The sequence below is a fragment of the Pygocentrus nattereri genome, chromosome 10 (assembly GCF_015220715.1).
Source record: "Pygocentrus nattereri isolate fPygNat1 chromosome 10, fPygNat1.pri, whole genome shotgun sequence".
NCBI lineage: Eukaryota > Metazoa > Chordata > Actinopteri > Characiformes > Serrasalmidae > Pygocentrus > Pygocentrus nattereri.
Window position 1 is genome coordinate 18,623,276 of NC_051220.1, and position 13,384 is coordinate 18,636,659.

Below are 13,384 nucleotides of genomic sequence, written 5' to 3' on the forward strand. Positions count from 1 at the left end.
GTTAACTTTTGCTTTTATATCTGATAAGTACACGAGATTGGTTGCTCACAGAAAGTAATACTTCAAAGGAAAACTTGTACATTTTAATTTGCATATTTTATGAAAAAACTGATATGCATAACTACAAATGCAAGCATGATTCCACTTGCACAACTAATCTCTACTAGCTTTCACACATCCTAAGTTGGCTAATCTTGCAAAGTTCAGAATGCAAGATAAACAAGGCAGAACAATAATACACCATCTCAGTTAAAGCAGGTAGTTCACGTAATGAACAATTTAACTGGTTGAGAAATTGGGGCACTCACAGTGGGGGATTTGTTAATGGTGATGGTCAGGTCCTCAACCTTTCCCTTACGGCTCTGCAGGGCCATGCCCTCCTGCTCTGCCCGCTTCTTATCCTCCTCCACCTCCTGAGGCACACAACACAGGATGAAACAATTTATTAGCCAATTAGCTTCACACAAATTAGAGCACGCTACCCAGTCCTACGTCCCAATGGCTTTCATTCACAGCCATATTAGCTTTTTGGGGTTAAATGCTCCTTGAATCCTACCTTTTAATTGCAAGGAACTTGGAAGCACCTGCATTTACAACAGACAGGTCTTACTTATGCTTTAATAGGATTCAAATTTAAAACATTAAAAAAAGATTATAGATAATTTCATGGCAAATGATTGCAACAAATAGTGACTAGTTAAATAACAAAGATCAATATACAACAATGCTAAAGTACAGCTAAATAACACCTAAAAACTAACATCAATGTTGGTTTGGCTGTTACTCTTTGAAAAATTATTAATTCAAAAAGAAAAATAAAACCACTAAACTTTCAATCAGAGAAAAGAAACACTTGCCCATCTCATAAAAACTCTTAATTCCCTGATAGGTCACGTAGGCCACTACAAACAAAACCTTCAGTCATAAAGCGAAGGAAAAATGAGTCTTGATATTGGTGCTAAGGCCAAACATAAGTCTGAGAGACCCTGAACCGTCTAGAGAAATGAGATATTTTTACCTGATAACGTTTCATAAGAGCCTCATTCTTCTTGCGCAAAGCTTCAATTTTCTTGTCCAGTTCAGCATCCTTCTGCTCCTTCTTCAGGAGCATCATGTCTGTGGGGCTCTGTGGATATCAAAGACAATTTTATTAATTTTTCACACTCTCTCAAACTTACTTTCAACATCAGACACAATTGCTAACATAAGAGGACTCTCATCAAGTGTATATTCAAGCCTGAAACCTATTACGCTTTCACGTAATGAGCTCTCATTCAAATACACATACATAAAGGCTGCAAGAATCACATACATATTTACCATCTGGAATGTGCTCTTCACTCATATGTAGAGTGCATGTCCATGTGCTTTTTTCTTAGCCTATTTCCAACTATTAAAACACATGACATTCTACAGTTTCAGCTGTTGTACACCAGACAGTTAATCCAAATCCCTGCTCCAAATAATGCTGTATACCATACTCTTCTCTCAAGACTTCATCAGAGCATGAACCTCTTCATACTGACTAGGACTAGGGTTCAACTATGCAATCCATGTTACAGATGGATACATTACTAGGTTTAGTTTCAAAGATGCAACATGATAGGCTTGCGTGCTAAATATTCTGACGCTGTCAGCATTAGCACCACATGCAACCATGTTCTCTAGGGTTTCCCCCTTACACACACACACACACACACACACACACACACACACACACACACACACACAGGCATCACCACCACAATAAAACGACCAAATGACCACAGTGACAGATCTGCAGTTCACACACACAACAGCACCATCATGCTTTCTTCGTTAAGTAATGTTACATTTTTTTCACAAATCTAGTTGATTCATCAAGCAACAATGAAGTATTCTGCCAAGTTCGATTTTGGGATTTATGAAAACATACAGTATCTTAACACTGTCTTAATGAAGACCTGCAGGATTTTCCAAATCACGGTGAGTAAATATTAGAGGTTGGAATTTCTTCCATTCCAAGCACACAAAGCTCCTGTCATCTTTGGCAACAACAAAGCCTCCTAAAAGTAAATTCAGTTCAGAGACTGGAACTTTTTTTCTATGTCCAAATCCCTGTTAAGTGGTGGTTTTAGTATTATTTATATTGCTGGTATCATCGGACTATTACGCTCCAGAGGACAAGCGCTTGCTTTCCAGGGGAGCAGATCCTGTGAGACATCCATTAAATGAGTCATGTCTAAACTCGTTATTCCCATCATCATTAAGCTGTCCTATCCTATTTTAGCACTTTCTGTGGGGTTTAAAAGTGGTAGACATTTTTTATTAACATAAGATTTCAGCATTTCCATATTACTGAGCACTTTGGAATGCCCAACAATGACCACTTGACAAGGAAATAATAATAATAATAATAATAATAATAATAATAATAATAATAATAATAATAATCTCATTGACTACCTCAAGCTGCAAGCACACTCATAAAAGCACACTTCGCACCTCGTATCTATTCAGTAAAATGTATAGCTCTCAGAGAGTACTGTGCAAAGTATAGAGACTGCTTTTCCAGTCAAAACAGTAATTAAGTACAATTTATTCATCAAGAAAAAAAACAAAGCAGATTTTTTAACAGAAAATTACACAAAAGCCTCAACAACTAATATATATCTTTTAATATGTACTGTGTCAGTCTTTGCCTCCATTATATTTTTCCACACCTCCAAAGTTCAGTCTTAGAAGTTACATTTTCTGCTTCTCACAATCCAAGTAATCCCAACTACATATACAGACTAACCTTATCCCACATCTCAGACATCCAGTTTCAGTGTTCTAGTGCAAATTTCTTTTCTTATCCATTTCCTTTTATCAGAAATGGCTTCTTTACAGCTTCACATCCTTTCAGACCCATATTGCGGAGCTGTCTTCTCATAGTGGAGGGATGAACAGAAACACCTGTGGCTTTTTTTTTTTTTTTAGATCTGAAGCAAGAGTGGAACTTCTTCTCTTCTGATTTCCTCCTATTTCTGACAGACGAAAGCTTAAAGTACTGTTTATCCGATTGTGACAGTTTTGTTGTTGTATCAGGTCACCTTTGGGAACAGCTCTTGTTAGGAGGACACAGTTCTAACTGTTGGTTGGCAGTAGAGGGCACAGAAGTGAAGAGCTGACAAAATACTGATAGATCTGATATACTTAGCGATGGAGGCTTTTGTGTAAATTTCTGTTAAATATTATGTTGCCTGCCTTCTCTCCCACCCGACACTGAAAAATTAATAACTTGCATTTAATGGCTGTTTTGACTATAAAATAAACAAATGAAAGGATTGTTTTCACTTTTGCACAATACTGTGGGTGTGCAGTTCTGTTGTAACTGTAACTGGCAATTTCCTTTAGGAATAATAAAGTTTCTTTATGATTATAGAGTTTTACAGTAGTGTTGTACTTTGGCTATACTCTGTACTAGAACGGTCTTCACATGCTTATGAAACCTTGTCTGAAACTGCTCTGTGCTCCTGATCCCCTCAGGGAGCCTCAGTTATGGCTACATGTCACAGCTGAGTAATGTCGTTTCTTTAAATGGCTCCAAGCAATGCTAAAGGGCACGCCTGACTAGCTTGCGGAACAAGGAGTTCACTGCGCATTGAGCCAACTGAAAAGTGGATGATCACTCTGGTGTCCAGGTTTGAAGATGGCATCAATGAAGTTGGTTTGCTCCAAGAACTACCCTGCTGGCCCTCATCTCTGACATATGCTGTGAAATGTCCTGCAAACGCTGCTTTTGAGCACTTTCTCAAAACACATAACAAATCAGCGAAATAGTGCCACCGGAACCGATTCAGGACACGTAAACAGTGTAAAGAGGGATCAGAAGAAGTGCCCTCAGATCAGAGCGAGAAGGGGAAAGCCAAGAGTCAAATCCCATCTGCGGTGTTAACACAGAGTGAATGAGATTCCTCAAATTCACAAGATTTTCACTTTGGTAAAGCATCACCCAAAGTTTCTGTCAACGGACATTTAACCTATATTGGTGCACCCCAAAATTATTTCATCGCCAAAACAAATTTGAACTCTTTTTTAAGGGAAAAAAGGTTGTGGTCATTCCACACCTTTCAAAGGTCAACATTTTGGTCATTTTTAACAATGTTTCAAAATTCTACAGCTGCATTCTACAAAATTCTACAGCTGTGTCACAGCTGGTTATAAACCAGCTAATGTTAACAGCATGTAATCATTGTGCAAACTGCATGCTTCAATCACACACTTGCCTCAAACTGTGTAATGTTGATAAGTGATTACTTAGCTGGCTTCTGGCAAGACAAATCGTTATCTGTCAAAGTGGACAAATTCACAAACAAAACTGAAGCTTCAAGACTACTTGATTGATTTTGTCACTCATCAATTTCTTTAAAGAACACAGTCCCAGGGAAATGCTATGTTCCTGTCTTCTAAGAAAGCACTCATTAAGCAGCCATGAGCAAAAAGCCTGTCTGCAACAAAGAGGAGAACATTTGCCAAATATGTCATCTGCGAGAATTCAGAGAACTCCCACCACAGTGGCTGCAATTAGCTCCCGTTGTGAAAGTGTCTCGGTCGCAGTCATTCTGTCATCTGCCAGTCAGCAAACAAGAGAGAGACTGAGAGAGAAAAGGGGAAGGAGGGATGGAGGCTGGGTATCAACGAAAAAGCTGCTGGCTGCCCACTGTCGCGTCAGGGATGACATAAGAGAATCCTTGTTGGTCCATGTGACATTCCTCTCAAAGCAGAATAATGAGTCACAACTCACACACAGCAGTAGATTGTGAGGGCTACCTCTGCCAACGCAGCCTGGAAAAAAGGCTGAAAGCCAGGAGTCGCAGAAAACACCCTTCTGACACATTACATTTGCAAGCTCTTAGCTGGACTCCTAATTTAATTTAGTGCTGGGTGGTTTTGAAAAAAAATTCATATTTTCCAAATATATGACAGCTTCATGTTGGTTGGATGATATTTAAATAAATTTGCTTAAATTACGTTAATGAACTCATGCTCCCTGAGTACCGTTAAACTCCACTAAAAGAATATCTAACAAACCTGACAGTATGTTTTGATCAGGTTGTTTATTTCCACTTTCTTCCCTGAAAATAAATAAATAAATAAACTAAAGGAAAGAACAGAACTTAAATCAGACCAGAGGGATTTTCAGAAAGGAAACTTACTGGAATATTCCTGTCTAAAACTAGGATTATTTGTTGAGTTATGGTAGCACTGCATTGTTCAGCCTCACCTGGTTGACAGAATTCATAATTTTGTATCTTCTTTGGTTTTTCATCCATTAGTGTTCTCAGTAATGCATTCGTCACACAAATGCATTGTACAACCATTTTGAGAATATACAGAAATCCACTAAGGATCAAGTTCAAGCCAATAAATACAATGATGTTGAAGCTGACACATAACATTTGATATTTGGCCAGCTGTACGTAATGTTAGTTTATCAGGCTTCGGTTCGCATTTGCCATCTACTAGGGGGAAAAAAAAAAAAAAAAAAAAAACATAAAAACATCCCACTCTCAGAAATCCACCCCAAACAGCTACAGCTACATACAGGTTTTTTAAAAGCTTCTTCCAACTTGAAGCAAATAACATTACTTGCAGTTAAATGAGTTTGTAATCCATGATACTGCTCAAACTAAAAACCAACACCACTGTGCATCACCAAAACCAGCACAACACCAGCACTAAACTGCTGAAATTCCTTATTTTCATGACATGGTTTTTAATTGGTTGGCTCTAACAGAATTAGCCCCACCATATGCATAATATCTAACTCTGTTAGGATTCCCTGCATTCTTTGCTGTCTTAGCACACTGAGACAGATTGACAGCTTAGTAAGTTACGCGAGGCCTACCGTCAGCAAAAAAAAGAGAAAAAAGAAAAATATATCTGCGCAGCCAATGAATGGCCGAAGTGCAGCACATGACTCAACTTCTGAAAAAGGCATAGCTTCCAATACATAGGAGCTTACATCATGAAGGCTGAGGCTCGGAGGAGGAGTGTGTCTAGCAGGCTGGGAAAGCTTTGGTTGTCAGGGTACCCAAATAAACCTCACTGCACCACCAAACACGGCGCGCGAACAAATCCACACAACAGAAAGGAGAGAATGTCCCAGTGGTGGTGCCAAAAACAAGCCACTAATGCAGGAAAAAAAAAAAGAAATAGAGAACATGATAATCCCAGCATTACACTCTCTCAACTGCTCCCCCCCCTCAACCTACCCCTTCTCTGAATGTCACAAGGCAAATATCCAAACATATTAGCCCCAGACGATCAGCTGACAGCAGCCTGCCTGCCCAAAACACAGGCCTCCTCTCCAACAGCCTCTGTTAGCTCTGCTGCGCATGTGGACAGGGGTGTGTGGCTGATAGCGGAGGGGTGAACACAGCACTGCACTCAGCAACCATCTTTAGCTGGACAGAAGGGGAGAGCGGGAGAGAGAGGGAGAGAAAGAGGGAGATGTAAGAAGAGAACAAGACAGAAAAGCAGAGAGAGGAGAAAAGAGGCGCAGATGACAGCTAGAGCTAAGAAAATGTGTGAGAGAGAGACAGAGAGGGAGGGAGGGAAGGAGTGTGAGAGAGAGAGACGAGAGACACACAGACACAGAGAGAGAGAGAAACAAATGCACTCACAGCTCTGTCCATGTCAGCGGCGAATGCTGGGTTGCTTCCAAACGCGAGGCAGCCGAGAAGGCACCGTGAACTGCATGGAGTGCGTGTGCATGCCTCGATTACAAATAAAACCCTGTCGGGCTGCGAGCCAAAACCTTCAATAAATGCAGAGAGAGAGAGCCCCGCTACCAAATTTTACAGCAGCGGCCCACTTACCCACATGCGCGCACACACGCACACACACACACACACACACACACACACTTTCTCTCTCTCTCTCTCTGCCACTCCTCCCTCCCCCCACTCTCCCCTCTCTCCCTCCCTCTCTCTCTCTCTCTGAAGCACTCAGTCACAGTTAAACTTACCCTCCATACACCCCACCCCTCTGCTCCCATGGTGCTGGCCAACACCCCACACTCCCAAACAAAGCAGCCCACTACTCACCCACTACTGCCAACCTAAAATCTAGAAGTTACACACAAAATGTTATTTACACTTTTATGTTTGGTAATTGCTGGTTTAAATGACAAAATTCACACAGAATAATAAGACTATGAAATCTTACTTACTCAACAAACAAACAACAAAACACACAAATTCTGATGATTCTTTATTCTGATGATCCACTGTAGATGAGTTTGCAGGTACAAATTTGACCTTAGCCCCTTTTCATTTTAATTGTGATTCATCTAATAACATTTAAAAGACAAAAATCATGTATACTTGTAATCAAAGTGTAATGACTGACATGCATCTTAAACACTGTGATTATTTTTATTATATCTCTGCGGACGAGCAGGCAGGAAAAATACTATTAAATAGTAATATCATGCATCACCTCTAACCACCCCATCCCACCTGAGCAAAAGCTTTCAGCTAGCTCAGAGACCCTCTCGGATAGTGTTTCACTCAGAAATGTCACAGAAGGAAAATGCTTTATGCAAATACTTCTTGACTTTAGCTCGCATTCAACAAAATATCCATTACTTCTGTTTGCCTCTTTCATAAGTCTAACACTCACTACATCCCTGAATTTCATCTTAACTTCACTCCAAACCTAAACATAACCTTGAACATATCAAAAGGTCCTAATCCTAATGCTGTTGATAAGAGTGCCACCAGATTATTGCTAAACAGTTAACAATGAGCATATGTAGATGACCTATATAGGATTATAAAAATACAGTGTGACTATGCAACGTGGCTAGTGTAGCACATAAATTTCCTTGTGAGAATTAATTAAGACTATTCATGTATCTACGCCAGAAATAAAAACCTATAGGCCCAGTCCCAGACAGCTTCATAAGGCCTGTCGCATATTCAGTTTTTTTCTCAAATTCAGGCTGTTTACTTTCTGTAGCTACATATAGATCTGATGGGTAGATTCTTTTCACCCACAAGACAATGTGGCTGATTACCCAACATAAGATCAGTTTAGAAACCATTCCAACGAAATCCAGAAGCAGCTTTAACGCTGCATTACTGAGCAGGGGTGATTAAATTATCTGGAACTAACTTCGCTATTATTCTAATTTAGACCTAATCTTGACTGATAGTTAGTTACATTTCCCTTTGTGGATTCATTCATGACACAGCAATAGACAGAGACGCATTTGTCAGAAGTAAGAAATGAATGGATCCATCATATAAATCCACTAATAAGCCAAATTTGACCTCTAGCTTTACTAACACTCTCGCAACAATTCCATTCGCATCCAGCAAGAATGACAGTGTTATCACAATAAGAATCCCATATAATTCCACTATTATGTAGATTTACTTGATTTAAGACAAAATATTTATAAAACACTATGCATTTATAATCTTACCACTAATAACACTAATAATAATAAGAAGAAGAAGAAGAAGAAGAAGAATTACAACGCTGTTGTTCAGACCAGTAATTGTTGTGGATTGTGGTGACAAGATTATTGTACTTGTTTAGATGTTGAGCTAATAATTATCACTATTAATGTTTATCTACTAAACAATAAGATGTATGTAAATTCATGTACATTTTGCTCTGTAAAAAAACTCATACCTGGACACATTTTTTTTGTTTACAACGTCTGTTAAAACATTTGATGTAAAACTTTACGTAGCTAAAACCCATACTTTTCCCCTATATTTTTTCCACCCAGCCTCCTTGGAGAAGACCACCTGGCTGGCGGCCCTCAGATAATCTGAGTTTGACATCCCCACTCTACACTATATGTCCCAAAGTTTGTAGACACCTGCTCATCCAAAATTGCTTCTGAAATTAATGGTATTGATGGGGGTTTATTGACTTGAAATAATAGCCTCTGATCTTCAGGGACGGCACTAGATATTGGAAAATTGAAGAGATGCCTGTATTCAGCCACAAAAGCACTTTTTGTGGCTGAATACACAAACACCACTCCAACTCATCCCAAGTGTACTGGACAGAGCTCCATCACTCTAGAGCAGTGGTTCTCAACTTAGCCTGCACACTTTAAGTTAAGTGATACTTTTTTAATCCCACAACCGGAGAAATTCCACCTCCGCATTTAATCCATCCGTGAAGTGAAACACCGCACACACCGGAGCAGTGGGCAGCCCTATCCACGGCGTCCGCAGAGCTATTGGGGGTTAGGTGTCTTGCTCAAGGACACCTCAGTCAAGGACTGTCGGTGCTGGGGATCGAACCGGCAACCTTCGGGTCACAGGGCCAGTTCCCTAACATCCAGCCCATGACTGCCCCCAAATTTAGTGTTTCCCTTGCTCACAGCAAATCTCATCCAGCAGGTCAGCTCATCAACAAGCCCTTAGTTACCTGAAGTAGATCAGCCGGGAGCAAGGGAATACCTTTGGACATGTCATGTCTATACTACACTTGAGATTAACTGTGAGACTAAATGCAATGTTTTCCCATCATTTCCTTTCTGGTGCAAAAGCTCAAGACTTTCTGACATCTTAGGAAAACCACACCTCTACGATTGCTGACATGCTTGGTCAATATGGAGATGGTGTAATGAAGGTATAGCTATTGCTTTCCACTTTGTAGTACTTCAAACAATGATAAATCAGTGTAATAGGTCCTTACTTTTCATTTTGAAGCGTTTGCTACATGTTGAAGGGAATAATATTTTGCATGTGCATTTCACTGTTTTGGTTGTACTTCCAGAAGGCAGATGCATTTGAAGGCCAAGAAAAGAAATCAAGCAACACAAAAGCATTACAGATGTTTTGCTTTTCTTGTTTGCACTTATTCGGCACATCACCAATAGAAATGTAACGTCAGGTGCACTGTTTATAAACGAGGCAAAGCCATTTAAAGCACTGCACAGCTGAAAGCAATACAGCTGAGCCTTCCTCACAGTTCAAAGTGGACTGTATTGTATAGACATATGTAACTCTGGCACAAATTCAACATTTCCTTTTTCCTGCAAACCCTCATGCACAGTTTTTCAGTAAAGAGGTCAAACGAGGTGAAAACCTAATGTAGTTTGTATCCCCCCCCCCCCTTTATTTTACTACGTATTCTGTACATCGGTATGGGAGGCAATTTTCAAAAAAGACTTCTGTGAAAAATATCTGCCCTCGGTTGCTTCGCACAACTTCACATCCATTTTTAGGTCTATAAACTAGAAATATTTGGAGCGTTAATTCTCAAGGACAAACCTGAGCCAACTAGCTAGCTAACGTTATAACATCATGTTCATGTACATTTAGATTAAAACCTACAAATACGAAATAGTGTTGCTCGTATTTCTCCAGTAAAGTCATTCTCACCTCTAAACTGAGCTTTTCGCTGATGTCGAGATTTTGGAAGTAGTCCTCTATGTTGATGTTGTAGTTTAAATCTTTGTCCAAGTCGTCGACGTCCTCCCACAGGCCTGAGGAAACATGACACCAGGGCCTCTCCATCGCACCTGATGACCAGACTACGTTAAGCAGCATTACTGGCTGCACTCAGCTATTAATATTATACACTGTAAAACCTGTGAACCTACCAGACTCACAGTTGCCATCGTGCCTCATATTAATAGGCTAAAATGTCCAATTCAGTGGTTTTAAACATTAGCCAGTCTTACCCGGTATGTAGTGCGCCATCATGAGCCCCTGTCTGTTTCAGGCCGTAACTGGCGCTGCAGTAGTTTAGGCCTCAGTGCAGCATAAATAATACTACCTTTACTTCATAACTCTGGGAAGGAATTGTTCAAGAGGATTAGTGCAGCCGCCTCACTACTACGACACTAGCTTAAGACGATGAGAGAGAGCATCACCCTCACACTTCACTCCTCTCGCTCATCAGCATGTTTACACTTTATGTGAAGCGTCAACCACTAGATGGCGCGTCCACGTGCGCGTCCACGGGAAACCAGGGCTGCGTCTCAAATCTCACAGTCCTCTCTCACTTCAGTAGAGTATATGTCTGCCCAGAGAATTTTAGCTGCGTCCAAACCACATACTACTACACATATCACACTAACACATGGACGCCTATTGTTGGCGCGCTATTTTTAAAATACTGTTTAGTGTTTAGCACCCGGTTTTGGACGCAGCCTTTGTAAGGTTGCTGAGATGAGCTACCACTCGGTAATGTTTCCCGGTTTGCCAGTAGAGGGCGCTCAAGGACAATCCAAAATGAATGGGTTCCTATGGAGCTTTAGTGCAAAATCGGGTTAACGTTTCAGATCATGCAGAGTCATCAACACAGAATGATATGAAATATTTAAATACTGCTGCCATATTCTACTCATTCTCCGTTTATATGATTGTTTTTCAAAAACAAAAAATCTAAACCTTTCTTTCACATTGCCAGCACGGTCAGTGATATAAAACATTACACAAACCAGGCATATTTACACTCTGAGCTAGTGGCTCCATTGTTTAAAGTGTAATGCTTATTTTCTTTGGATACATAGCTGAAAACGCTCAAGACTATTCAGTTTAAAACTATCAATGCTTGAATGTTAGGCTAGTGGGCTTTCTGAGGGTTTCAACTTTTCTGTTTTAAAGGGAAGTTCCTCTGTCCCTCAGAAACTCTGTACAACTAAGGTGTTAAGATGGAAACAAAGTAATGTAGAGTGGCTTGATGTGTCAGTGGTGGTGATAGGAACCAGACGTCTGACATTTTTATGACTCTAAAATCTACCTCACAGAAAACTATTACTTGAAATAGTCACAAATCCGCTGTCTGGTGGCCGTGACGTTGTTTTTGAGATGCGGTTTTGGCCTTTTTTTTTTTTTTTTTTTTGTCAATCTATTCATGGTGGAGAGTTACAAACAGAGTAAAGCTATCCTACTGTTCAAAAGCTGTATGCTGTAATAGAAAAAGTACTAATTTTTAGTGTATTAAATCCATCTGCTTTGCAAAATTAAAGGAATTCCTTTAGTAATTGCTAGGAACTTTTCACTTTATAGTTTTAGCCGTTTAGCTTCATTCACTCTCGTTCAATGAGGACACGCTCATGGGTGTTTTTCAGTCATGTTTTTGACATGATGGGAAATTTCTGCTAAATTAAATAACTGACATGTAAACAAAGTGATTCAAGTGGTTTGGTGTGAAATGTGCCATTCTACAGAAACTTACTACTTCAAATTGTTCGTAGAGGTGGTGACAGAAACCAGACATCCAAAGCCATCAATGCCTCTACGAGCTACCTCATAGAAAGTTATTATATGAAATGTTACCAGCATTTTCTGATGTCTAAGACATTGTTTTATGATACTTTTGAGATAAGATAAGATAAGATAAGATAAGATAAGATAAGATAAGATGAGGCTTTACTGTCATTCGCATCACATGTGGTACATGAGGTTGAACGAAATAGTGTATTCAAGGTCCCAGTTAACTCCCAAAAGTAACAATAAACAATAAATGGAAGGTACAAATAACAGCAGCATGAAACACAGCAGCATGAGTATGAGGTAGAAGGTGTACATCTTAATACTGGTCATGTATAAAGTGACATGTGTAGGGGTGATATAGTGGAGGCACTGATTCAGTACAGCAGCAGAGATAAATAAGTGGGCATGAAGTGCCATTGCAGTGATGTCTAATTGGAATTTAAGAGTCTTATGGCTTCAGGGAAGAAGCTGTTTCTCAGTCTGGTTGTTGCTCCGCAACCTCCTACCTGAGGGGAGCGGGACAAAAAGTGTGTGTGCTGGATGAGTGGGGTCCTTCATGATGCCAGTGGCCCTTTACCTGCATCTGGAGATGTAAATGTCCATGGTGGTGGGAAGGCTGAGTCCAGCATCCCTCTGTGGAGCCTTAACCACCCTCTGCAGAGCTTTCCTTTCTGCTGCAGAGTAGCTTCCGTGCCACATGGTGATGCTGGTGCACAGAACGCTCTCCACCACACATCTGTAAAACGAGGTGAGGACTGAGCTCCCGAGTCCAGCACGCCTCAACCGTCTGAGGAAGCAGAGGCGCTGATGTGCCTTCTTGATCAGGCTGTAAGTGTTATTACTCCAGATAAGATTGTTACTTAGGCGTACGCCCAAGTACCTATAGCTGGAGACCACTTCTGCTGCAGATCCTCCGATGTGTAGGGGGAGGGGAGGGATGGTGTTGCCCCTTCTGAAATCCACAATCATCTCCTTTGTTTTCTTCACATTGATGCAGAGATTGTTCTCACTGCACCAACTCTCCAGCTGCTCCACCTCCTGCCTATAGCCAAATTCATCACTATTTGTGATGCATCCAACCACTGCCGTGTCGTCTGCAAACTTTACAATATAATAGCCTGGACAGATAGCTGAGCAGTCATGTGTGAGCAGTGTGTAAA

At 40.4% G+C, this 13,384-nt stretch overlaps 1 protein-coding gene across 5 annotated transcripts in view; it reads right to left on the minus strand.

Annotated features, from left to right (window-relative positions):
- ccdc9b (coiled-coil domain containing 9B) overlaps positions 1-10,973 on the minus strand; it is a 39,027-nt gene extending 28,054 nt beyond the window's left edge. The window contains exons 1-4 of one of the 5 annotated variants that reach the window (XM_017703237.2): positions 10,685-10,973; positions 10,383-10,522; positions 1,019-1,126; positions 309-413 (exon numbers count right to left, since the gene is read on the minus strand). In XM_017703237.2, coding sequence (XP_017558726.1) covers positions 309-413; positions 1,019-1,126; positions 10,383-10,522; positions 10,685-10,706 — 375 coding nt within the window. In that variant the 5' untranslated portion in view covers positions 10,707-10,973. Of the gene's footprint in view, positions 1-308; positions 414-1,018; positions 1,127-5,989; positions 6,133-6,239; positions 6,432-6,650; positions 6,906-10,382; positions 10,523-10,684 lie in introns of those variants that run through there. The other 4 variants (XM_017703238.2, XM_037542077.1, XM_017703239.2 and 1 more) reach the window with 4 other exon arrangements.
- Between the last annotated feature and the right edge of the window lie 2,411 nt (positions 10,974-13,384).